Genomic DNA, 26302 nt, shown 5'->3' on the forward strand with positions numbered 1-26302 from the left:
GGCATGTTAATCAGGATAACTAGGTCACTGAATATTTTTGAGAGATTTGTGTGTTTGTGGGTGGGGGATAGGTAAGTCAAGGATTGGAGGAAAAACATTCTAACTAATGACAGAATTACAGACACATACTGTTAAGAGGACTAAAGTGGGTCACTGACTCTTGTTGAACTATATCCATATTCTATCTGGAGAGTATAGCTAATACTGACACACTGAACACATGCTTTGCTTCACAGATACAATGCAGTGAACCTGAACACCCAAAAGAAGAGACGTTGTCATTTCTTCACCATTACCGCCACCACCACTACTACCAACCACCACCACCATCACTTCCTATTTACACAAGGGATTGTTTTGTTAACAAGGCTTCCTGGTTCAGTACTCTCTGGATATGTCTATCCTGAAATAACCAAGTGCTCTAATTTCCATGCTGCATAATTTAGATCTCTTCATGATTCTTTCTACATTTTATGGAGCATGGTTAAAACTACACACTCACCAGCTCTGCTCACACTGTGCCATCTTTTTCGTCCATAACGTTTGCCTTTCTACATTGAAATGCCTATCAAATACCAGCAGTTTTCATGCTTTACTTTTATTTCAAAACGATTAACCTTCACAGCATGTACCCAAAAGCCTTAACGTTCACTCTACATACCTAAAACATATTTTCAAAATTAACTCAGAGAACGACATAATTAAAACATTTTTTAAGGATTTAAGATGACTAATGATCTTTAAAAAGAAGCCGGTTTGTGATTACCGCAGCAAACATGAAATTCAGGTTAAACTCTCCGTTTTGCCTTAGAATTGCTGTGAGGTCTCCAGCAAGTTTTGCAACTTTATCTTTCATCAACAAACCTATGACTTTGCATTAGTTTCCAAGGTATCACAGCTTTTGTCTTCCTGTTGCCAAGATTAAAATGGCTACTGCTGGGAAGCAGCGCAAGAGAGATTTAGATTGAGATGCTTAGGTAAGATAGTACAGAAGCCACCCATATGTCCTTCAGAAAGAATTATGGATGTGGAAATTCTTTGAAGTCTTTGAGTCTAAGTCAAACCTCAGACTGAGCCACCTTTCCATTCAGTTACAACTTTAATTCACAGCAAATAATTAAACCCAATGTTATGCTGGATAGAAGCAGAGAGACAAGCACTGGATACAAAGCAATCCTGACAGATGAAAAAGTGAGGATCACAATTAGAAGAAATAGAGAGAACCTTTAGAAAGGAGTGGTAATAAATACTGACTTTAGGAATATTCATTTTTGAAATTCTAGCCTACAGCTCTGCATTACCCTAGAAAGTAATACAATCTTTTGCATTCTAATTTCACAGGTTAAGAAATGAGCAGCCAGCAGCAAGATCATTTTGTGTGACAGCTGGAATGTCAAACTGCACTATGCTGCTAGTAACTATGCCGCTAGTACAGTTTTGCAACAATTAAGAGCATAGGATTTTGCCAGAGCTACAGTTAAAGTTACTTTACAGCACTATGATACATGTACACACAAGGCTAGCACATTTCTATGAGCTGGAAAATAATTTGCGCCTATCTGCATAACTGGGTTATTTGCATGATTTCTACATTCCAGCTATGCAATGCAACAGTTTTTATTGGTTGGCTTGCTTCAATAAAATTAAAAAATGGCTTTGTTAATCAGAACTGTGTTCCAATATAATATGCTTAGCTGTTTGCTTTTAAAATGAAGTTTAAAAGACAGAACACACTGAACAACATAAAAAAAGAACACATCTTAGACAAGAACACAACTTTCTCATTCTGCATTTGATTAAACGTATCAGATCAGATTCAGTTTCACATGGCAGAAGGAAAAGGGCTTTGTTTGCTAGCCTCATTTGCAGCAATAAATTTAAGAAATCACACAATGTCCTCTTTTATTAACACCAAGGTACTTCTCAGTTCTGCAGAATTAAGGGTAACAAAAGCAAGTTTCTTCTTTGTACATTTTACAAAGCATTTAGATTAGTGACTGATAACTGACTACAAGAGAAAGTGGCAGGAATAGATCACTTGGAAGTCCTAAAGTGTAGTTTAAGTAACTAATAAAGATCTTTACCATTACTGTCTTAATTTCAGTTGAAAAGCTCTAAGAGTACACACTGATTCTATTAAATGTTACAATTTAATTAACAGTTTTATTAGGTGTCTGTACCATTGAATGGCAAAACAGACTAAATTGGAATGGCAAGGCTTTTTCCAAATTAGCTTCGTATTTCCATGATTTGTTGCAGTCATCTTTTTTTTTTAATGAAACAGATTCTAAACAAGACAGAAAACATTAGATCTTCTTCTGCGATTTCCCACCAATCTATAAAATGAGCAATTCTCAGTCTCCTTCTTCATACAAGGTACTAAATCAGGGGTGCTTAAATCTGGACTGCGATGCCAGCCTGGAAATATTACAGACTGGCCCGTGGTGCCTCTGGCAGCCAAAATGGGGCATGGGGGGGGCACGTGTGGCCTCCTGTGCCCCATTTTCAGCCTGGACACCTTCCTGCAGCACCCTGCTCGCCAAAACGGGGAGTGGGAGGGCCGCACGCAGCATCTCTCGTCCCATTTTGGCTGGCAGGTGCCATAGGAGGAGTCCATCCCGTCTCCCCTCCCCCCCCCCGGCCTGCAAAGGAGAGCTACAATGCTGATCCAGCCCTCGAAGAAATCCAGTTTGACACCCCTGTAGTAAATCATATTTACTTCATACTTTGAAGGACCACCATATAAGCCAAAACATAGCAGCTTAGCCCCTGCAGGCAACAATGCCAATGTTTTCCCCACTGGGCATGTATCTGCAAAATACATAATAGCATGAAGGCAATATTATTATTGTCTTAGTGAATGCTAGTTGTTATTGTATATTAAATAGGATAATTGTAATAAATATAATTGATTTAATCATATTTAAAATATCATGAGAAGTGGCAATCTCCCAAGGTTGCCACCATAGAAAACCTACTTATTTAAGCCACCACCACATCAGAGGCAACCTTTAGAATCCGGCTTGGACTGTATGTTTGTAACCATGGCTATATAATTTTCAAAAAAAAAAAAAACTCACCTCCAGTTCCTGCTCCCTCTGCAGGGCAAATTGTTTGAAAGACTTGACAATAAGGCCAGCATTTGAGCAATCATACACAAAAATGGAGGGGCTGCCCATCCACGTTTGTAGATCATATATGGATAACGGGATATATTGAGTGTAGTTCTGTGAAAGAAGAAATAAGTACATGTATAAGTACAATAAGCAAACAGTCAAAATACATATTTACCTAGGAATCAATATGGGATTTCTTTGTCACATTTTAATTGAAACCAACCTAATTGATACTTCTTGAAACAAGATGTAAAAAAATCCCTTCTTACATATTAAAGTTAGCTTGTTTGCGCACGCGCACGTGTGTGTGTGTGTGTGTGTGTGTGTGTGTGTGTGTGTGTGTGTCTACTTCGGTATCCGTGTTGTGCGCAATGAAAATTATGTATGAAAAAGGAGGAGCAAGAAAAATTTAAAAATGCAAATGTTATGAAAAATCATCCATCCCTACTTTCACATATACATCCAATTACAGAAGCACTCAAAAAAGAGTGACAATGTTCAGGATGTTCATATAGCTCCTTAGGTATTCTAAATAAATAAAAATAAGTGGTGGCATCACCTGGACCGTTATGCTACTTCTGATACAGGAGGTAATAATGCAGCCATAATGGTTAGTAATTATAACTAGTCTAATTTTTCATATATTTTTCTAAAACCCACTAAATGAATTCCCAATCAAATGTCCCTCTAGGAATATGTAACTGCCTCAATTATAGCAACATCCTCTTTCCAGATTGACAGTTTACCACAAGACTCATTAAACAATTATTGGGAAATCCATGTACAAATGTAGCCACAAGAGAATATTAAAGTAGCTCAACAGAAAGAACCTCATATAACAATGTATGCAGATGGCACAACAAGATTCCATTGAAACAAGTCCCATTCAAGTATGTTTTCTAAATATGCTCTCTCTATATGTATATAGATCCTTAGGCAATAAAAGAAACAATACTGAAATCACTTCTGATGCGAATATCACATGTTTCCAAGTTGCTTAACTTATCAGAGAATAGATATTTGTAATAAAGTACTGACTTTTAATGGTTCAAGCGTTAAACAAAAATATGTGCTTTATGCTTTAACTTGTTACAAATTATATGCCATAAAACTGAATATCTGAAAAGATAAAAACAGAGGAAGCAGGAAAAAGTAGCATCTTTGTCACATTATTCAGATTCTCCTTTCCGACTTAGTCCATTCTTTTTCTCTGACTCATGATTACCCACAATTCACAACACACCACTGAAGACCAAAAGAATAATTCTGAGACTTTTAAAATCCCCCCTGAAAATGTATGATTTTAAAGAAAGTATAAAACATACAGGAAATAATTGAGAAAAGGAGAGGTTTGGAGAATGTCCATCCTTTCTTTCTAGAGTCCATTAATGTCTCATTAGTCATATCCTTTTGTTTCTTATGTTGTGAAGGTGAATGGAGGTACTTCAAAACCTTCAAAGGGATGCCTGTAAGAGAATATTACACAGCTGCAACACTGATGAAGAGAGGAAAAATTATGTTATTTAATATTTCCCATTCCCTCTTTGAGTTACTGCTGTTCCCTCTGCCAAGAAAGAGAGTTAGGAAGACAGGCAAAAAGAGAGGAAGAAGAAAGGAAAAGATACATACATCTACCATTCTTCTGTCATGGCCCTTTTAATGCTACCACAAACTAGGCACGCAGAAGAATATAACTGCAATTGCCTCCCCCCCCCACCCATGCTAGATAAACAGAGGAAAAGCAGAAGATGATTACATGATAAATGATCCAAGGCATAATTTCACATGTAAAACTCAGTAAACACCCAGTAAAATTATATGCGCGTATTATAACCATGAAGGAAGAAAGACATTAAAAAATTGGCCAATTGCAAGGAATGCCAGATACAACATCAAAAAAAAAAAAAAAGGATATAGCTGTCAGGGTTCCAAGTAACACCCCCAACGAAAGAAGACTACGAGGCTAGTAGTTCCTCAAAGTTCCATTTTATTAGAGATGTCATATTGGCACATCTGGGAAAAACCAAATCTGAAAGCTTCCAGGTTTTCCCCACCCAAAAGAAAGTCCAAGTCCCTTCCCCTGCACCCACATGTCCATCACATGGTCCGATCAATGCACCATCTCATCTGGAGATGCCTTCCAGTCACGCCACTCCAAGTGCAGGCCGAATGTTCTTGACTCTCAGAGAAAGAAATGTTATTATGGCTAGATATCTCCACCACTCCATGCAATCCCTCCTCCTAGTCTCCCACAGCCCTAGGTCTGGCAGCCCTGAAGATCCAAAGAAAAAGATGGCCTCCAGGGCTATTAATGCAGGGGTATTCGGGATGGGAGTTCAACAGTGGTGAAGTGGTGAACATTTGAAGTCTCACCCTTTATCTATATGCCTACACTGCATGTGACACACATGGAAAAGGTTTGGGGTTTTGATCATCCAGGTGCAACTGCCATTTTGGTATTGCTGGCATCACCATACTATCACCCCCACCCCACAGATGCCTCTGTGATGAATGGCTGGAATGAAAAAGTTTGGACAATGGAAGAGGCTAGAATCACACACACACACAAAAAAAAAAAAAAAAAAAAAAAAAAGTTTGGTAAACATAGTAATTTCAGAGGTAGAAATCAGGTAGTCCTCATTTAATGACTGTTCAACAACTATACGGTCATAATGGCACTGAATGAGTCTTAAGAGTGTTCCTCGTAGTTGTGGCCATCTCAGTGTCCCTGCAGTGATGTGATCACAATTTGTGCACTTGTCAACTGGTTTGTAATTATGGTAGTGACAGTATCCATGGTCACATGATTGCCATACACTGCCAACTTCTGACAAGCAAAATCAGTGAAGCCGGCAAGAGGCCACAAATGACAATCACATGACATTATACTTAATGACCATGCAGGATTCGCTTAAAAATTTGCAGCCGGAACTTTAAAACTGGTCATCCTAAGTGAACACAATCATATGATGTCACACTTTACAACCTTGTTGCTTAGCAATGAAGTTGCCAGTCACAATTACCATCAACAAGAGAGGACTACCTGTAGTATAATTTTTCATAGTTGACACTTGTTTCATGCTATATGAGTGTTGGTTATGTATGTAGACATTACCAAATGGTAAATATTACAATGACATAGATTTTATAGAACTAGGATATTTTCAGCCACAGACATTAAAGCACACGGTAAATTACTGGTACAAGTTGAACTAAAAAATTAAAGTAAATCTGGTAGCAAGATATGATCTCAAGAACATAAACTCAAAATATAAAATCAATGTAGGGAATATATTAATTATGCTTAACTTACACAGCAAATGAACCTGAGGGTCAATGGGAAGAAAGGAGAGACAGAAATGATCCATTTAGCTTCCAGAACAAGCTATCATGCTAGCCACGGAAAAAAGGAAGATGAAAGCCTGGGGCAACAGGGCAATGACTGAACATAGACTTACAATTTCAAGCAAGGACAAGGAAATGTATTTTAATCAAAAATAACAGAAATCAGAAGAATATAATAATAAAACTAGAATAAAAGATCTTTCTTATGATCAGAAAAATCACAGGCAAATTTTCACCTCGCATAGGAATACCCAAGGATAACTATGGAACAGGATAAATGAAACTAAATTAAAGTATTTACTTTATAAGGCAACCTAAAGTTGTTATAAAATTAGTAAAATATAATAAAATACAAAATGGAAAATATGCTGAAACCATTCACAAACAGGATCATTAAATAATTGAAACCTTTGCAGAATATATGTTCAAGATCCAGCAGCACTAAAAAAATATGATACCAAAGGCAATAGACCAGCTGTTAAATAAGAAAGTATCAGTCACAAATTAAATACCACCAACCCTTTAACTAACTTCAGCAACTTTAAAGTGCTAACATGTCTGTAGCAACGATTATGGAACAAGATTTTTTTTGCCGAGAGACTGAAAGAGGTCAGTTACATACCTAAAGCAAAGAAACAAGATGTCAGAAAATGCAAAAACTGAATTATTGAATTTATTCTTTATGCAAGTTTTCCTAAGATCTTTCAAAGATAAATAATGTCCAAGCAAGAAATGCAGAACAAATGGTCATGTTTTAGAAAAGACAGACAGACAGGAAATCAGATAAATAATATAAGATGGATATGAAAAGTAGCAACAGGAAAAGGAAATATAGCAGTTTCACTAACTACTACAAAATCTTTGTGTATGGGGGTATGTGTGCCTTCCAGTTAGTGTTGAGTTATGGTGGCTGGACATTTTCTTGGCAAGATTTCTGTGTACATCATGCCATAATAACAATTTATTAAATTGATATGCCAGCCAATTCCCATTCATGGATATTTCAAGCATAGTAATAGTGGTAGAGGTAATAGTAATAATCATCTCTGCAGTATACAAGAAACTACTTCAAGAACTGCACTTGGAGAAACAGAGTGGTTTAGAATAAAAGACGTAGCTATTCAATTTAACTAGCAACATAAAAATAATAGTACTGGAAGATTAACAATTTGAGATATGCAAGCGACACCATATTTTTATTAAAAAGATGTAGAAAAACTAATTCTGGAAGTAAAACTGGCAATTTAAAAAATCTGGGATAAAGTTGTGGTATTTAGAAGACAATGTTACTTTAACTGCATAGTTAGTGAATCTACAACCGAAACTGAAGAAGTGAACTGTTTTCCTTCCTTTGGATTCAAGAATAATTATGGACTATGTTGAGGAGGTAAAGAGATTACGCTTAAGGAATAATGAATTTAGCCTAAATCAGTGATGGCTAACCTTTTTGCCATCACGTGCCAAAAGCGGGGGGAGTGCAGGGGGGTCATGCCGCTCATGCCCACACCCATAATTCAATGCGCCCCCCCACGCATGCACGTGGGACCCCCCATGCTCCCCCTGCTTTTGGCACGTGATGGCCCGGTGGGCCCGGTAGGCCCGTTTTTTGCCCTCCCCAGTCTGCAGAGGCTTTCTAGGAGCCTGGGGAGGGCGAAAATGGCCTCCCCCCCAGGCCCTCCGGAAGCCAGAAAAAGCCCATTTCCCGACTTCCGGTGGGCCCAGAAGGCCCGAAAATCAGCTGGCCAGCATGCACATGTGCGCTGGAGCTGAGCTAGGGTAATGCTCGCGTGCCCACAGATATGGCTCCATGTGCCATCTGTGGCACGCGTGCCATAGGTTCGCCATCACGGGCCTAGGTCATGAGAGAGACAGATATATCCATGAAAGAGAGATATAAAAAATAAAAAATGCAGAGAAAAAGAAGATAAAGGGAAAAATATATTAAAAAAACCAAAAAATATATTAAAAAATCAACTTACCCCTATATCAGCAAGTATAATTTCAATAATTTATCACTTTCTCTACCATTTCAACCAGAAATAACTTCATTCCATATCTTATCTTTTATCAATTAACAAATAATAAAACATTAACATTCAATTTTAAACAGCAAAAGACCATATTTACCAGAATAATTACATTTTCTCTAATAATACAACAAAAAAATCTTCTTCCTATATCTTATCTTGTGATCTATAAAAAGATCTTTAAAGCCTTATTATTCCATCAATAAAAACTCCCTTAACAGCTACCAGAAACAATGTATTGAAAATCTTGATCTTTAATCCCTTCAAATAGTGTCCCATAAATTAATTTCCTATCATCTCTTCTCAGAAACTCCTTTGCAAGTTTAACACTTCCCTTCAATTTTAACATCATAGTTTATCACTTTCACTAAAAATACAACAAAAGATCTCTTTCCCATATCTTATCTATAAACAAAACTTAAAAACTTTATCATACAGTCCTGGTGAAGAAAAAAAACATTAAAATCTACTACTAAATATTTCATATATTTTAAACTTGATCACATACACAACTTTATATTCCTTCTCTTTTGGTTTTAATGTTTATTCCTAAATTTTAAATAGTGTTCCAAAAGCTGAGTTCTTTTCATTTTCCTTTTTCAAATTCCCTTTATCTTTTCTCAGGAACCCTTTTATAAATCCAAGATAAGAAATGAAATCTGCAATCTAAGTCACTCTTCTAATGTATTATTTGTGTGCTCCTTTTAGCTATTAAGGCATCAACCAGTTTCATTTGTAAGTCCTGTGTAACATCTATGTCCATATCATTCTTGTAGTCTGCTATTTTTAACACTATATTCAAAACAATCTGATTATAGCACTTAGCAGTAGCACTTAGACTTATACACCGCTTCACAGTGGTTTATAGCCCTCTCTAAGTGATTTACAGAGTCAGCATATTGCCCCAACAATCTGGGTCCTCATTTTACCAACCTCAGAAGGATGGAAGGCTGAGTCAACCTTGAGCTGGTGAGAATTGTACTGCCGAACTGATGCAACAATTATCAGTTGTATCCTCTTCTATCTCCTGTTTTAAACCCATTTTTATAGTATAAGAAAATCTTTTTTATTCTTCACATTGAGTAAGATGCATTTCTGAAATTATGCCATCTAGATCCCTGTGGATGCACAAATCTGACATAAATAAAGCAGCTGAAAGCTGGCTTTCTTGGTTGAAACAAATCAGAATAAAATAATACACCCTCATGGTTTATTCCTTTTAATCTAAGTATCAGAATATATTATGCTTAATCTATCATAAAATATAGCACTATAGAAAATGACAGGCGTGTAGATTTGTATAGATCTATTGAAAATTCACATGCTTTCCACTGAAGGATAAAGTCATAATTTTGCAGCTTTTCTAATCAAGAATTGCAATTCTATAGCTGTGTGGAAGGTCACAAGCATGCCACTATCACCAAGGGCATCTCGAGAACATTCAACTGCATGCCAATCTAATTGCTAGTGATAGCAGAGGCAGTGGATTTCAATCTACGACCCAGGAGGACCACTGACATCAATGCACTTTTCTACAATTATTGGTTGCTTTAGTACAAAACAGTAACATCTTAGATACTATGCCACTGCCAATTGTTTGGAGGCAGAAAGCAAGTCCAATTTAAATACATTTTAATATATATGAATATGTATGCGTTAGCATATGGATATAAAAAAATCCAGAACCTTATGGTATCTTACAGACTAACCAATTTATTATAGCATATGGTCCATGGACTAAAGTATCATTATGAATTAGACTCTATCACATGAAACATACGGGACAGTAGATTTATTAGTATCTAAGGTACCAAATTTTTGTCTTTCATTTATGTTTTTGTGCAAGATTCAAATACTGTATGCATATAAAGTTGCCTTTTCTTTTTTTCTTTTTTTTACTTCTGCAGAAACACAAGTATAACGTTAACTGTTGCAATATTTAGGATCTGACTCAATAATATCATTAAATGTTAAAGGTTTAAACATATATCCTTTTATTTACAATAGGCATTCTATATTCACTGAATATTCACAGATAGAAGCAAGCAAATAGGGGAAGGTAGCTCCTTATATATACAATGGGTGGAGCTATAAGTGGGAATGGTGAGTCATGAATACATTAGGAAATAAGGAATAAGTTAACCCTTGATGTTCTATATACATACTATTTACACATTGGAGAATAAGGCATTTATATCTAACAAATCCCCCTCTAAATGCCGATTAGTTATACAACACCAATTACATTCAGATTCGGGACAATACAATACATTCAGCTTGGAAGTTAAATATTTATGCTGCTTAGAAGGTAAAGGCTTTGTCAATATGTCAGCCACTTGTTCTGAGGTATCACAGTGTATTGCTTTTATAAATCCGTCCTGAGACAATTGTCTTACATGTTTAAACTTTATATCTATGTGTCTGGACCTTTGTCCAATGGCATCTGATCTAGATATTTCAATAGCTGCTTTGTTGTCTTCATTCATAACAAAAGGTAAAGTAGGCTTTTTCCAAACATCTGAAATCAAATCATTAAACCATACAAGGTTATTTGCAGCTTTGGATAAGCAAACATATTCTGCTTCTGTTGTTGAAGTGGCTACTAGTTCTTGTTTGCCGGTATACCAATAAACTGGACAGTTGTTTAAAAAGAAAATATAACCTGATGTACTTTTTCTACAGGATGTGTCTCCGGCCCAATCCGCATCAGCGTAACATACAAGTCTTGGTTCATCGTTAACACTAGGTTCTAATATTAGACAAAAATCTAATGTATTTTTCAGATATCTTAAAATTCTTTTGACAGCTTCCCAGTGATACATAGTTGGTTTGCTGACATATCTAGACAGTAAATTGAGTGGTAAGGCTATATCTGGTCTAGTCCAATTTGATATATAAAGAAGTGAACCTATGATTGACCTATAAAACGTATTGTCCTTAAATTCAGGAGATGATTCATCAGTATTCCTGAGAAAATCAGTTTGCATAGGAGTATCGCAGGGTTTAGCATTGGTTAAGTTACATTTATTCAAAAGTTCTATAATCTTATCTTTTTGATTAAGTTTGAATCCTTTTCTAGTTTTGTTAATTTGTACACCAAGATATTTGTTCACCTTCCCTAATGATTTCAGTGAGAAATGTTCATTCAATTTGTTTACAAAAGTTTCTCTTTTTTCTTTATGCTTTCCAATATATAAAATGTCATCAACATAAATTAATACAAATTCAATATGATCATTACTCTTTTTGACAAAAAAAAGTTATCAGCAGAGGTAGCATTGAAATCCATGGTTTTAAGTACTTCTACTAGACAATCATACCATCTTTTACCGGATTGTTTTAATCCGTACAGACTTTTGTTTAATAACCAAATTTCATTTTTGTTGGTGTATTGGCTGTGAGGGGCCCTTACATATATTTCCTTGTCTAGCTTTGCGTGTAGATACGCAGTCTGTATGTCATATTGGAATACATCAAGATTGAGTGCTGATGCTACCACTAGAGCTGTTTTGACACTCTCTGTCCTTACAGTGGGAGAATATGTGTCAGTGTAGTCCTCTGGATATTTTTGTGCATAACCTTGGGCAACTAACCTAGCTTTGTACAGGGTATATTACCTTCTTCCAAGTTTTTAATTTTATATATCCACCTGGTACCAATAATTGTTTTATCCTTAGGTGCAGTTGTAGGTGTAAATACATTTAATCCTCGTAAACTTTTCATTTCTTTTTCCATGGCTAGTTCCCATTTTTCTTTTTCTTCACGAGGAAGTTTTAGTACTTCTTCGTATGTATTAGGTGTTATGGGTTCACCATCCATATGCATTACGTAATCTTTATATTTATTTGGCATCTTATTCCTGTTGTTCCTAATAATTCTTTCAGGTTTGCTATTGTTATCATGCATATATCTTGCCTCCTTTTTTGTTAGTGTATCAGTCTTTATTTTGTGTTGACTATTTGTCCAGGTTTTTGTTTTGTTTTGTTTGTTGATATTTTGTTTATCTACAGTTCCTTCCTCATGATATCTTGTTTCTTTATGTTTATTTGGAAATATTTCATTAAGATGTAGTTTAGACCAGTTGGCCTGTTCATGGAACACGGCCGTTCTGGAAACTATAAATTTATTGTTGCTATCAATGAATCTATATCCTTTAGTACCAGTTTCGTATCCCATGAATCTAAGTCTCCTGGATACATTTTCTCCCTTTCTTCTCAACTGTTTAGGTATGTGTACGTCTGCAGTGACTCCAAAGATGTGCATATGTGCTAATTTTGGTTTTCTATTATACATTATTTCGTATGGTGTTTTATTTATAACACTGGACCAGGTCCTATTTTGTGTGTAATTTGAATAATGTAAGGCTTCTGACCAAAATTGTTTGCTTAAGCCGGCATCCTCTAATGTGCATCTAATCATGGTTTGTAACGTGGAATTCTTTCTCTCTGCAATTCCATTTTGGAACGCAGAAAATGGACTGGACGTATAATGTAGCATTCCCCTATCTTTCAACCATTGGGAGAATTCTTTGGACATGAATTCACATCCCCTATCTGTCATAATTTGTTTTATTCTGATATTGTGTTGCGTTTCTATGCGTTTATAAAATTCCTTAAATTTTTGAAAAGTTTCATCTTTATGTTTCAGTGTATAAACAAACCCATAACGACTATAATCATCCACTATTGTCAGAAAGTAACGTTTCCTATAATTAATTGATGGAGTTAGTGGGCCTACTAGGTCCATGTGTACTAAGTCAAAAATTTTGTTAGTTGATCTAGTGGATTTTCTTGGTCTGGGACTAGTTTTCAGTTTTGTAGATTTACATACTGAGCATTCCAAATAGTTTTCACAATTTTTTATTTTGACACCTTCTGCGTGTTCAATCATTTTTTGTACTACAGGAAAGCTGGCATGTCCTAACTTCCTATGTAAGATATGAGCACACTCATCATGGATTGGCTTACCTATTTTTGGTTTTTCTACATTGTGTGTATCAGTATGATCACTAGATATTTTACATTCATCATTGTCACTGTTGCTAACATTTTCATCATCTATTTCTACACAGTCTTCTACATTTGAATCTATATTGTGTAACCATTCTTCCTTTGTTATTAGGTAAGGTAGACCTCCTTTAATCATTACAGTACCTATATTACTTTTATTTTTCTCCAAAGTCGCTTTTCCCTTTGAGAAAGTTATATTAATGTCAGAGTCTCTACTTAGTTTTATGGCACTTAATATGTTATGAGGTATTTCAGGTATTAACAATACCCCCTCTATTTTTCCTAGACCAGGCAAAGTTACATTCCCTCTGCCTAATACTTGAACCTTATCTTGGTTAGCTACCTTTATCACAAATTTATCTTCTGCAAAAGAAGACAATATATTTTTGTTATTAGTAGTGTGATTTGTTGCTCCAGAATCAATAAGCCAATTATTGTTCTCATTTTGTTGTAGTTTTGTGTTGTCTCGTTTATTTAGTCCATTCAGTGAACCAGATTTCCTATCCCTTGAATTTTCTCTGCCCCCTCTATTTTCTCTATAATTTGGTGGGCTTCTATATCTACGTCTATCTATGGAAGAATGTCTATAATTGTGTCTGTTCATGTGTTCTGATCTATGTTTTTCTTTTGAGAATCTGGGGCAATCTCTACTATGGTGTTCCTTGGATCCACAATTATAGCATTTATATGACTCATTATATTTTTCTTGGAAAGCTACTTTTCTAAGAGGTTTGTGTTCTGAGTGATTGCTAGAACGATTTTTTCTTGAATTGTCTTCTGCTATCAATTTGTTGGATAGACTTTCTATGGATAGATATCCTAGGTTAATAGTGTCTAAATGTGACATAAAATTGTCCCATGATGAATCAAGTGAGTTAATAATAACACTTTTCATTGTTTGATCTGAAATCACTTCCCCCCTTAAATGCAGTTCAGCCCTTATTTTGTTTAAAGATATTAAATGCTCACTTATAGAAACCCCTGGTTTCACTCTAGATGAAAAGAAATCTTTAGACATTCTTGTGGTAGTAGCTACACTGTCACTGTGAAACAAATTAAACATGCATTGAATAATTTCTGAAACAGTCAGGTTAGGTTTGATGCTATAATACATTGTAGGAGATACACTAGCTATTATTAAGAAAAAAGCTCTATGGTGTAAACAATCTATTTTTAAAGTCCAAGGTCTTCTTGGGGGACTAGTGATAAAGAATAACAGATTCTCTTTCATGAAAACGACCTGGAGCTGCTGATACCATTCTTGCAAATTAATACCGTCAACCCTTAGCTTTGGGAAGTCACTGGGTAGGTTCCCCACATTATTTTGTCCGTTACTTACAACCTGAGGCAGTCCGTGGTCTCGTAAGTGTAGAAAATTGCAAAACGGCGTGGGGATGTCTGCAACGAGTCTGCGCGGTTCTCTCATTAGTTCAAATCTTCCCGGATCATCAGCAAGGTTTCGCGCATGCGCGTTGTCCATTTCTCCTTTGGCGTCGTCGTGGAAGGTTCTCTCCTGGCTGGCTCGCTCGTTCTGCTCCTCTTCAGACGAGTCGGTCTCTGGCTCGGTCTTTGGAGTCCTGGTAACGGTGGCTGCTGCTCTTCTCCTTCTTTTGTGAGCGCTGTCACTTGCTTCGGTCTTAGGTGTAGGGCGGAATCGGCAAGGCTCTCTGGGTTCTGGTGTCATCGTTCTCGAAGTTAGGGTGGAAGCATGCAGATCTCGAAGCATCGGTTTGTTCGTTTGCTTCTTTGGTGATTCTTTGATGATTTTTAGTTTTGGTCCAAATGCAGCAAAAAGCGTTTTCATCGCAGATTTTATTTGGGACTTTGTTGAATCATTTTCACTCTCCGATTCTGATTTTTCTGAGGATTTTGAATCCTCCTTCTCATCTTCGCTGTCTGATAACGCATTTCGCGCCAGAAATTTTGAACTGAGCATTTTGATTGGCTCTGCTTCGCTCACCTTGGAGGCCTGTTGAAACCAAGATGGCTGCCGTTCAAAATTTCGCGCGGGATCACATTTCTTCTTCTTTTTAACGCTCTCTTCTGTAATCATATTACTCACTATTTTTAGTTCTTTAGACTTCTCATTAGTGATGTTTTTTTCTCTCGCTGCTCCGCTGGTCTTCAGCATTTCTTGGAGGTTCGCGATGAGGCTTTCATCATTCTTTTGGTTTTTTAATAGTTTTAATATTTCTGACCTGAGTTCATTATTCTCTATTTCGATTTCCTCCTGGTCATCATTCTCATCTATTACTTCTTCATTTTCAGTAGTGTATTCTTCGGTTTCTCTTGAGATTGCATTTGTCGATTCGTTGATTATTTCTTGTTCTGTTTCCATTTCTTTGCTGTAGGCCCTGGTGTTGGGTCTATCTTTCTTGGACATTTTAATTCTTTTTCTTTATTGAGTCAATTAACCATCCTCTGCTACCAGATTGTTGCAATATTTAGGATCTGACTCAATAATATCATTAAATGTTAAAGGTTTAAACATATATCCTTTTATTTACAATAGGCATTCTATATTCACTGAATATTCACAGATAGAAGCAAGCAAATAGGGGAAGGTAGCTCCTTATATATACAATGGGTGGAGCTATAAGTGGGAATGGTGAGTCATGAATACATTAGGAAATAAGGAATAAGTTAACCCTTGATGTTCTATATACATACTATTTACACATTGGAGAATAAGGCATTTATATCTAACATTAACAATCACTGGTGCCTTAAATAAGGTTTTTAGAATCCAAAATAGCTTCCTTTGATTTAAGAATAAATCAAGTTTAAACAATAATTAATATGGTGGTCAAGAGAGCCACCAGCACTATAACCAGAGGTCACAGAATCAGAATCACAAAAGCTGAAAGGGCCTTGGAGATATTCTAATGTAGCCCCTACCTTGGCAGGAATCTTGATATTATCCCCGAAAAGTAGCTGCCCATTTTTAAAAAAAACTCCAGTGATGGAGTATCTACATGTCCAAGATGCAGGCTGCTTCATTTTTTTCACCACTGAACTGCATGCTTTTGAATAGGGTCCAATCAGGGGTGAAATGCTCCCAGTTTGGACCAGCTTGGGCGAGTAGGTAGCGATGGTGGCAGGCAGTTCGGAGAACCGGTAGCAAAAATCCCTGCCCCCGCCCCCCATGCCCAGCTGAGCCGCGTGATCATTAGAGCCTTTTTTTTTCTTTTAAATGGCTCTGACCAGCCAAGCTCTGACCATCCCAGCTGAATTGCCTGCTAATCAGGCAACTCAGCTTGGATCGCCAGGCCATGTAAAAGAAAAAAACTTTTTTCCTTTTAAATGGCTCTGCCTGCTAATCGGTAGCAAAAATCCCTCCCCCTCCCCCTCTCAGCTTGCTTACTTTAGCTGCTGGTCGCAACGCCTTGCTGTAATCCCTGCAATCGATTGCATCAGCAAGCAACTAAATCTCCCTGCCTGCAATCAAGCAGGCAGGGAGTTGTGGACTTCAACTCCCAGAATTCCTCAGCCAGCAAAGCAAAGCTGGCTGAGGAATTCTGGGAGTTGAAGTCTACAAGTCTTAAAGTTGCCAAGGTTGGAGACCCCTGTTCTATTGGGTAAGTTTTTTTCCTCCTTTGGGAGCTTTAAAAAAATAGTTAATTGGGGTTTTTTTTAGTTGTTCTTTTTTTAGACCTAGCCATTTAAAGTTTAGGAAGTTTTAAATTTAGCTGCTTTTATATAAAAATAAAAATAAAATAAAATAATATTTGTGCAGCTTTCTGAGATTTAGTGTGTTTCTGTAGTGTTTCACTCTAACTACACAATCATACAAAATCTCACAAAGCTGTATGTGGAATTTTGTGTGTGTAAAGTGTGAAAGTTGGTTTTTGGGGCTTTCTGTGGCTGTGTGAGGTTCCTGCTTGTTGCAGGGGCCATTTTGGGTCTAGCACAGCTGCTTTTACATTGTGGGTGAGCCAGTTGTGTTGTGTTGTGTTGTGTTGTGTTGTGTTGTGTTGTGTGTGTGTAAAGTGTGAAAGTTGGTTTTTTGGGCTTTTTGTGGCTGTGTGAGGTTCCTGTTTGTTGCAGGGGCCATTTCGGGTCTAGCACAGCTGCTTTTATATTATGGGTGAGCCAGTTGTGTTGTGTTGTGTTTTGTAGGTTAAAAAAGGGCAAAGAAGTGACATTGACTTGGCCACACCCACCTGACCAACAAGCCATGCCCTCCCAGTCACCTTACCACCAAGCCCCACCCACTAATTAAGCTACGCCCACAGAACCAGTAGCAAAAATTTTTAGATTTCACCCCTGGGTCCAATAGTCAAGTCCATCCAAAACCCTTTGAACGTTGATTGAAATACGACTCTTTATTAATTCAGTAGTATTGAAGCAGATGAAGAGCTCTTCCATATACTATCATGCAAGGCAGAGTATGCTTTTTCAAATTACCTCACACTGATAGAAGCAAAGTGCTTCTTTGATGCATTTCTCCATTACGATTTGCCTTCTGATGGGCAAGGGCTTCCAAAATGCAGTGAAAAAAACTCTCTGCTCTCTATTAGATATACGGCATCAATGTGAAAACTCAAACTGCAACTTTGCATCCTTTGCACAAGTTTGACGTCAAAAAAGGATAGGAAAATTTCAGATGCAAGGTAGTGAGTAGAGATGTAAAATTTCCAATAATGCTGAAGCCACATTGGGGATTAGAAGGGATTGAAAATTTTGAGAAGAATTGAAACATGCACATTTTTATAGCATGTTTTGTCCAGTCAAATTCATCCTGCACTTTATAAAACATATAGTACAGTATGCAGTGGCTCCCTAAGTGGCTCAGTGACTAAGACGCTGAGATTGTCATTCAGAAAGGTTGGCGGTTCGAATCCCTAGTATAGGTCTCCTGCGTGAGCAGCGGGTTGGACTAGATGACCTCCAAGGTTCCTTCCAACTCTGTTACTGTATGTACAGCTTTATTTAATTTATAGGGGCTCTGGTCCCACTATCATCGTACAGCTTCCCCTAAGAAGTTAGATTGTTGTTATTTGTTAGATTAGATCAAATTTTATAGTCCTTCCAGAAGAAGTTAAAGTGGAGGTCTTTCAAGGGTCTTTTACATTTTAATTTATTGAGGTAACACCAAATAGATATTTGTATTTTTATTTTTTAAATAAATATTTATATATCAATATGGCCCAAGTACCATATGGATTTTCCCCAAGGATCTTGTGGAAAGTTTGAGTGATGCAGTGGCCTAGAGATGGAGCTCTCGCCTCACAATCAGGAGGCTGTAAATTCAATCCTAGGTAGAGGCAGATATTTCTCTCTCTGGGCACAATGAGTAAATATCAGCTGTGAACTCTGTATTGGCAATAGGAAGGGCATCCGACCAGTAAATGTTCAGCTCCATTCAGCTGCCCCAACTCCCCCCCCCCAGCCCCCGATGCACGGGATTACGGGGTCATTAAATGACGAAAAAACCCCACAATAATCTTGTGGATGGTTTGGCTGATGGCCTTGTCTACCAATAGCATGAAGTGGTATCTTGGGCCCTTGACAAAATTGTTCCTGAGTGGCTTCTTTCTTCCAGACATCTTAGGTAGCTTATTGGGTTTCCAAGGGCTTTCAGGAGATGGAAGTGACAGAAGTGATGCTTCAAATGCAGATGGAGAAAAATTAAAACTTAATTTGTCTGAATATGGCTGTGTGCCCTCAAGTCTACTCCATGGCCAATAATGTAGGCAAAGTATTCAAGTGGTTGGAAGTCTTTAGAGATTTTCAGTCATTCAGGCCATGGTTGTCCCAAAGGTGCTTTTTTTCAGGAGGCAACTGGACTTTCTTGTTTTTTCTTTTGAAGACGTTTCACTTCTCATCCAAAAATCTTCTTCAGCTCTGACAATTCCCCGCTATCCTGTCAGAGCTGAAGAAGCTTCTTGGATGAGAAGCGAAACGTCTTCAAAAGAAAAAACAACAAGTTTTTTCCTTGTTGCCTTCTGAAAAAAAAGCACCTTTGGGATATTCAACTGGTTGTTTTCCAGCGCTTCCTTTCCTGCTAGCCAACTCCCTTTTTGGTAGGAGACACCCTGTGATTATGTTACTTGACATTTTAATGGTAAAGTCACTCAAATTCACCTGGATCTGGTGAATCCACTTGGGCAGGGCATTGTGCAGTGACTAGAACATCATCTTTTCAAGGCACTTGGCTTTTCTTTTGGCTTGTTACCTCTGATGAAATGGGTAGTTTGCTTTTTAAGATGACCTTGTCCACCTATGACTTGGATCCTTGTCTCTCCTGGCTTCTTTGGATAATTTTGGGGGGGGGGGATGGATATTAGTCTCCTGGATCAGTGATTCTTAATGTCTTATTGTGAAAGTGGTAAATGCCAGCACGTACACTGGTGTTGGTCATCTTCTGCCTGAATAGGCCTTCTAAGGATCCAGAGATGTTGGATTGCTACCACCCAGGTTGCAATCTTCTTTTCTGGGTGAAAATTGTTCAGATGGTGGTTTTACAGACAAAGCAGATTATGTGGACTCAGACAGCATTGATTGTTTTTTATTGATGATGTAGAGTGCATGTTCTGATCCTCTTGGACCTCTCACTGGCCTTTTATATTGTAGACAGTGGCATCTTTTTGGATTAGCATTAGGGTCTGGGAATTGGGCTGCCATATAAATTTTCTTAAGGGGGTGTGATGGCTCAGCAGTTAAAGATGCTGAGCTTGTTAGCTGGAAACCGGACAGCCTGGGTTTGAGACCTGAACACCACATAATGGGGTGAGCTCCTGTTACTTGCCCCAGCCCCTGCCCTACTTAGCTGTTTGAAAACATGCAAATGTGAATAGATGAATAGGTAACACTTCAGTGGGACGGTAACAACGCTCCATGTGCTTCAGCATACAGTTATGCTGATCACATGAACACAGAAGTGTCTTCAGACAATACTGGCTCTCTCGGATAAGAAACAGATGAGCACTGCCCCTAGATAACTTGACTTTATCTTTATCAATTTTCTTAATAAATAAATAAATAATCTTTTGTAAGAAGTTAAAAATAGCTTTCCAAGAGGACTTTTGGAGTCTGATTCCATACATTGTTTGGGGATGTTTTAACATATTTATAAGGTTTTTCTTTGATTATTGAATTTCTGGAAAGTGTTCTATTATTTCAGTGCGATATATATTTAGCAAATAAATACACTATTGCTCTATATTATTAACTTGTTAATAACTTTTGTAATTTACATATTATTGTATTGTGGATATCTTAGGCTTATACATTTTGTTATTATCTTTATACCACCAAGAGTCTGTAAACTGAAGTACTTATGAGAAGTTCAGACTTGAAGATATTTTAGCTAACCATTTGGGTATAAATGACTTCCTATAATCTATCTCTCTAGAATATTTCCCTAGACAGAATTTACTCATCCAATAAATTCCCCTATTTTGTCAATGATGTAAAAATACTTGCTGGCATTTCCTCAGCAACTGAAATGGGATGGGAAGAAACACTTAATGAAAAAGCCTCACTAATCATTTGTTTTCTCTGTGGATGGGTTTTCCCTGTGGATCAGGAATCTCATTAAGAGTTACAGTCTATCTGCAATAGGTATTTTTTTATTATTATTATTCAAATTTCCTGCATTCCTGTATTCCTGCATTAATGTCAGAAAAGCAGACAAATATCTGTTACTTGGTAAGTGAGCAACATGACAAAACAATCAAGAAATAAGAAGGGTTTCTAGCTTTGGACCTAGTCAAATAAAGGCAGGGGTTTTCAACCAGCACCAAAACATAGTGGTTTTATTGCCAGAAATAAACAATAGATGCTAAAATAAATTGTCCTTTGTGTTGCCCCCCCCAACACAATAGATACTCAAATTAAACTTACGCTAAATAAACATGAATGGAGAGTATTTTAACTTATGTGTTCTATTCTAACAATACTCAAGGCAATTAATAAAATTAGAAACAAGAAAAAGTTAACAACATAACATAAATACTGAAAGAGACAGAAAAAAAATAGTTTAACATTTAGAACCTGGCAAAGGAGACTCATATTGACAGGTTGTTAAATCTTTGGCTAAAAGGAGACAAAGACAACTCCCAAGTGAACGTGTTCCACTACCCTGCAGCTTTCATATCAGAAAGACAGGTCTCAAGCAAATGGAGGCTTCTTCCAAAGGAATTCTTGTTGAGATCTTTACAGCCAGACAGTCCCCAGGGACAAATGCGTTAAGCTATTTAGAACTTGAGAAGTTAACACCAACAATTCAAAGTGTGCTCACTTTAAAGTAGCTGGCAGATAGTGAAGTTTTTTTAAAAAAATATAGACACTATCTGCATGGGTCAGTCAGCCAGCCAGCTGCAGTTTTTATCAACTTTTTAGACAGATATTTGTAGCTAAGTCAAACCAGCTGAGGTGGGACACTGCTGGCTTATGCTTGTTCCTTACAGTCAAAATACTCTTAGGACAAGGGCGATTTTTTTTTCTGCCTTGGGTATTTTGCCATCTTTCTTTGGAAGAAGGCATACAGAGAAGCAAAGATATTGCAAAACAGTTATCCATCATAGCCTGGACTTGAAATCTTTAAAAGAATCCTAATAATAGCTAAAACAAACTTCAGCAGACCTGACCAATACTGGCAAGCTAGTTAGCAAATAGGTAATAAAAACATATTTTGTAATGCAGATGGTACAATGTCCACTTTAAAATATACTCCATTTGCTTTTATGACATAATCATAATTTTGCTTCAAGGTACACAATAAAGAATGAACAAACAGCTAGATAATCAAACATTAACATTTTGCTTTTTATTGTTTTATACTGTATTGGATTCCCAGGAAATACAAATATACAAGAGAGATTGCAATTTAGCTCAATTTGCAATTCATATACCTTGTTAAAGACCCAAATTTCTCCATTCACTGTTGGCCTGGGGACACCATGTCCATTATAATGGAAAAGGACTCTTTCTTCTTTGGCATTTCGACGCAATGAAGTACACAGTTTCTTAACTTCATCAACTGTAGGATCTAGACTCTGTTTGTACCGGGCCTAGTTGCAAAAAAAGAAAAAAGAAAAAAGAAAAAAAAAAGAATGAATTTTGCTTTTGCAAATGGAAATGCACAATCATTGAAAATTATCTGAAATATTGTGGGATGTACCAGAAGGAATCATGCGTTTATCTATCTAATATATATATATATATATATATATATATATATATATATATATATATATATATATATATATATATATAGGTATATAGGTATATAGGTATATAGGTATAGGTATAGGTATAGGTATAGGTATAGGTATAGGTATAGGTATATACCAATCATGCTATTTTCTTTTAAGATTAGCAACATTAAATCAAGTGCAGAAAAAAGAATAAGAAGCAATATGTAGAAAAAAATTAAAAAGAAAGAAGTTAAGGAAAAAGAAATAAGTATCTAACTAAATCTATACTTATGCCATTTACTTTTCCTGCATATATTTGTTCTGCAATTTGATTCTCATTCATTCTCCCTATTCTATTAACATACCTTAGTTATTTATTCTTGATCTATTCCCCTTGTTTTAGTACAGATATTTCTTAAATATTCCATGCACGTTTCATTCTATTTACTTTTACGTTTCTTCTAACATATCCAGCTTTATTCACTCTAGTGGTGAGTTTCAATTTTTTTTACTACTGGTTCTGTGGGCGTGGCTTGGTGGACATGGCAAGGGAAGGATACTGTAAAATCTCCATTCCTCCCAATCAGTTGAGACTTGGGAAGCAGAGAATAGATGGGGGCGGGGCCAGTCAGAATTTTTACTACCGATCTCCGAACTAATCAAAATTTCTGCTACCGGTTCTCCAGAACTGGTCAGAACCTGCTGAAACCAACCTCTGATTCACTCCCACATAACAAAATTCATTTTTGCTTCTGTCTACAAACACTCATCCCTCATTACATACTACATATTACCTACTACCTTTCTACTAAATTTTCATGTCTTTATATTTCTCCATTCCTTTTCTAATATTTAAGAAAAAATTCTACCAAGAATAAGATCAATAAATGACTATGCATTATTGTTACGTCACTTTGACAATTTCCCATGAAGTCTTATTTTTATTATTAAACAACTCAATCCAATAAAATAACTTCAAAATATTCACTAATATACAAACAATTCTCTTCAAAATATGAAGTGCCAAAAGAACTATAACAGTTAAAGCAATTCGAAAGGTAAAGATAAAGATAAAAAAAGATTTTGGCAAGTACATTTTTTTCCTTCCTGGTGTTTTTCCCACAAGTGCATGGTCCACTTTTTTTTTTAGATCAATCAAGTGTTGAACCATTTATCGCGACCAGAATTGATCAACCAGCTTGTTGCCCAAACCTAATGTTGTGGGTTGAGAGGGAGTGACTGGCCTAAAATATGAGCCACAGTGGCGCAGTGGTTAGAGTGCAGTACTGCAGGCTACTTCTGCTGACTGTCAGCTGCCTGCAATTTGGCAGTTCAAATCTCACCAGGCTCAAGGTTGACTCAGCCTTCCATCCTTCCGAGGTGGGTAAAATGAGGACCCAATTGTTGGGCGGCAATATGCTGACTCTGTAAACCGCTTAGAGAGGGCTGTAAAGCATTGTGAAGTGGTATATAAGTCTAAATGCTAGTGCTAGAGCTAAAGTAACCTAGCCATCTTTCATGCTGAAGGTGGTACTAGAACTCATGGTCTCCTGGTTTCTAGCCTGATGCCTATCATACTCCAAATAGCATACCCATTCTTGCAAGACCTGGGGAACACCTCAGAAGCTTTCTGAAGGCTTTCTGAAGTATCATGAGACCAGGCCACATGATTTGGACAATAGTGTGAGTGGCCTCTGGAAGAAGGCTTGGCATAGCCAGCAGCTTTACCTCACACATAGTAGGGTCAGGCCAAATGTGCCTCATCAGCAGGAGGAAAGTGACAAAGGTCATTTGGGCATGACAGGGCCTGTGGAACACAGTGTGGATGAAGCTTCTCAGGAAGTGGTACAAAGGTACAGCTGCCTCTGGAAACCTCAGCTACCCCAGCCATGTTGCTGGCCTAAACTGGGGCGGCTGAGGTTTCCAGAGGCGGCTGTACCTTTGTACTCCAATGTGGCTCAGGGGCTTTTTGCAGCCCCAGAGCTGCAGCACCCCAAGAGGCCTGAGCCACAACATATTCTTTCTCTAGACTCCCTGCACTTATGCCACACTGCAGCACACTCACCCCAAACTTGAGTACAGCCTATATTGCCCCCTCAGGGCCTTTCCTACCCACTGATGCACCTCCCTCCTGCATTCCTTATCTGGAACTCCTTCCATTTAATGAGCCTGACATCTGGAGCTACGACGGAATGTGTTGGGATTATAGTTGCTAAGCAATGTGGTCGCATGATTTCTCTCTTTACAACTACATTGCTTAGCAATGGAAATTTCTGTCCCAGTTGTGTAAGTTGAGAACTACCTGTACACAATAATTTTATTTTCCTGTAAGGCACAAGTGAAACTGCTAAAAACCAGACCAATTCCTGTGTGGTAACTTTACTTTTCTAGAGAAATATCATGAGAAGACAAAATATGACTTGGCTGCCTAAACTGAAATATTTTTTCCCTGAAAAATTACTATCAATAGAAGGTTGTAATATTGCAATTGGCCTTCATATTTAAGTCTCTTGGAAGTTTTTTCCAAGGAAGAAAAGTAATTCATCTACCCTGGGTCATACTTGGTTTTGTATCAGCCTCAACTGATTTAGTAAAATTTGAATGAAGACTGAAAATCAATTCTTATTCATTGGAAAGTCTGGTCAAAGAGAAGGAGACCACCCCAAGCAATAGCAGCACGAAGTACATCCTGCATTTAAACAAAATTATACAACACGCTTATCTCAAGTTACACAATATCCCTTCACAATATTATTTTACTGGCTACCAAAATGAAATACAACATTTTGTTGTATCCGAAATGGCCCAGCAATCTTTCGCTACCCATTTTACTGTTCAGGTTCTTGCATTTTTAAAGGAATAAACAGAAACTGAATACAGAGATGATCCTTAGCATTACAGGCTATTGCAGCACAATATTTCACCTCTCTCGTCTGTATTCATGAACAAAAGACAGGCAGCTGCAAGAAAGACCCTGCAGTTTGTCAGTCAGTAATGCCACTCATAGGGAACTGCATTAATGCAAGCATTGCCTTGTATCTTACAATTTCATTATGAAGACACCGATTTCCAAAATTTATGTCCTAAATCGCATTCTCCCTTTTGGCATCTTTCTAAGACATGATCATTAAAGCCCTCGAGTGGCAGGCAGTTTTTCAGCTGGGAGAAGGGTATTTATGGGCAATTTCCTCACTTGAATTTCTATCATATGCCTAACATACACTTCAAAGTGAGCTCACAATTAGTGAAAGTGAATGGATATTTTAAAAAGAAAGGAATCCCACAGCTGCCAGAGCTCTACAGAGAAAACCTAACACTTTCATAGAATTCTAAACATACAATTGCAAGAGCAAAAAAAAAGGGGGGGGAGAGAAAAACAAAGAGCCTCTAAATCAGGGGTTTCAAACTGGTGGCCCGCAGGCTGGATGAGCAGGCCACGCCCACCTCAGCTGTGCAAAGGGGAAAAACATCGTAATACACCATGTGACGGCAGCATGACACCGCGAGTTTGATACTGGTGCTCTAAATAATCAGAAAAATACCTATTATTTTGATCACCACTTTTCCATCTTTTTAATAAAAAACATTCTGATACACAAAGCATTTTGCCCTTGAAAGGCATAGCCAGCAATTTGGGTTTTGACAGCACTATAATATTCCTT

The 26302-nt window shown here is 37.3% G+C and overlaps 1 protein-coding gene across 5 annotated transcripts in view; it reads right to left on the bottom strand.

Annotated features, from left to right (window-relative positions):
* The window catches only part of RPTOR (regulatory associated protein of MTOR complex 1), a 420799-nt gene that overhangs the window by 245598 nt on the left and 148899 nt on the right, over positions 1-26302 (bottom strand). For all 5 annotated transcript variants that reach the window (XM_060688771.2, XM_060688770.2, XM_087887079.1 and 2 more), the window contains exons 4-5: positions 22356-22514; positions 3081-3227 (exon numbers count right to left, since the gene is read on the bottom strand). In XM_060688771.2, the coding sequence (XP_060544754.2) occupies positions 3081-3227; positions 22356-22514 (306 nt within the window). The remainder of the gene's footprint in view (positions 1-3080; positions 3228-22355; positions 22515-26302) is intronic.

Source organism: Pantherophis guttatus, chromosome 2 (genome assembly GCF_059756535.1).
Source record: "Pantherophis guttatus breed Tessera chromosome 2, ASM5975653v1, whole genome shotgun sequence".
Taxonomy (NCBI): domain Eukaryota; kingdom Metazoa; phylum Chordata; class Lepidosauria; order Squamata; family Colubridae; genus Pantherophis; species Pantherophis guttatus.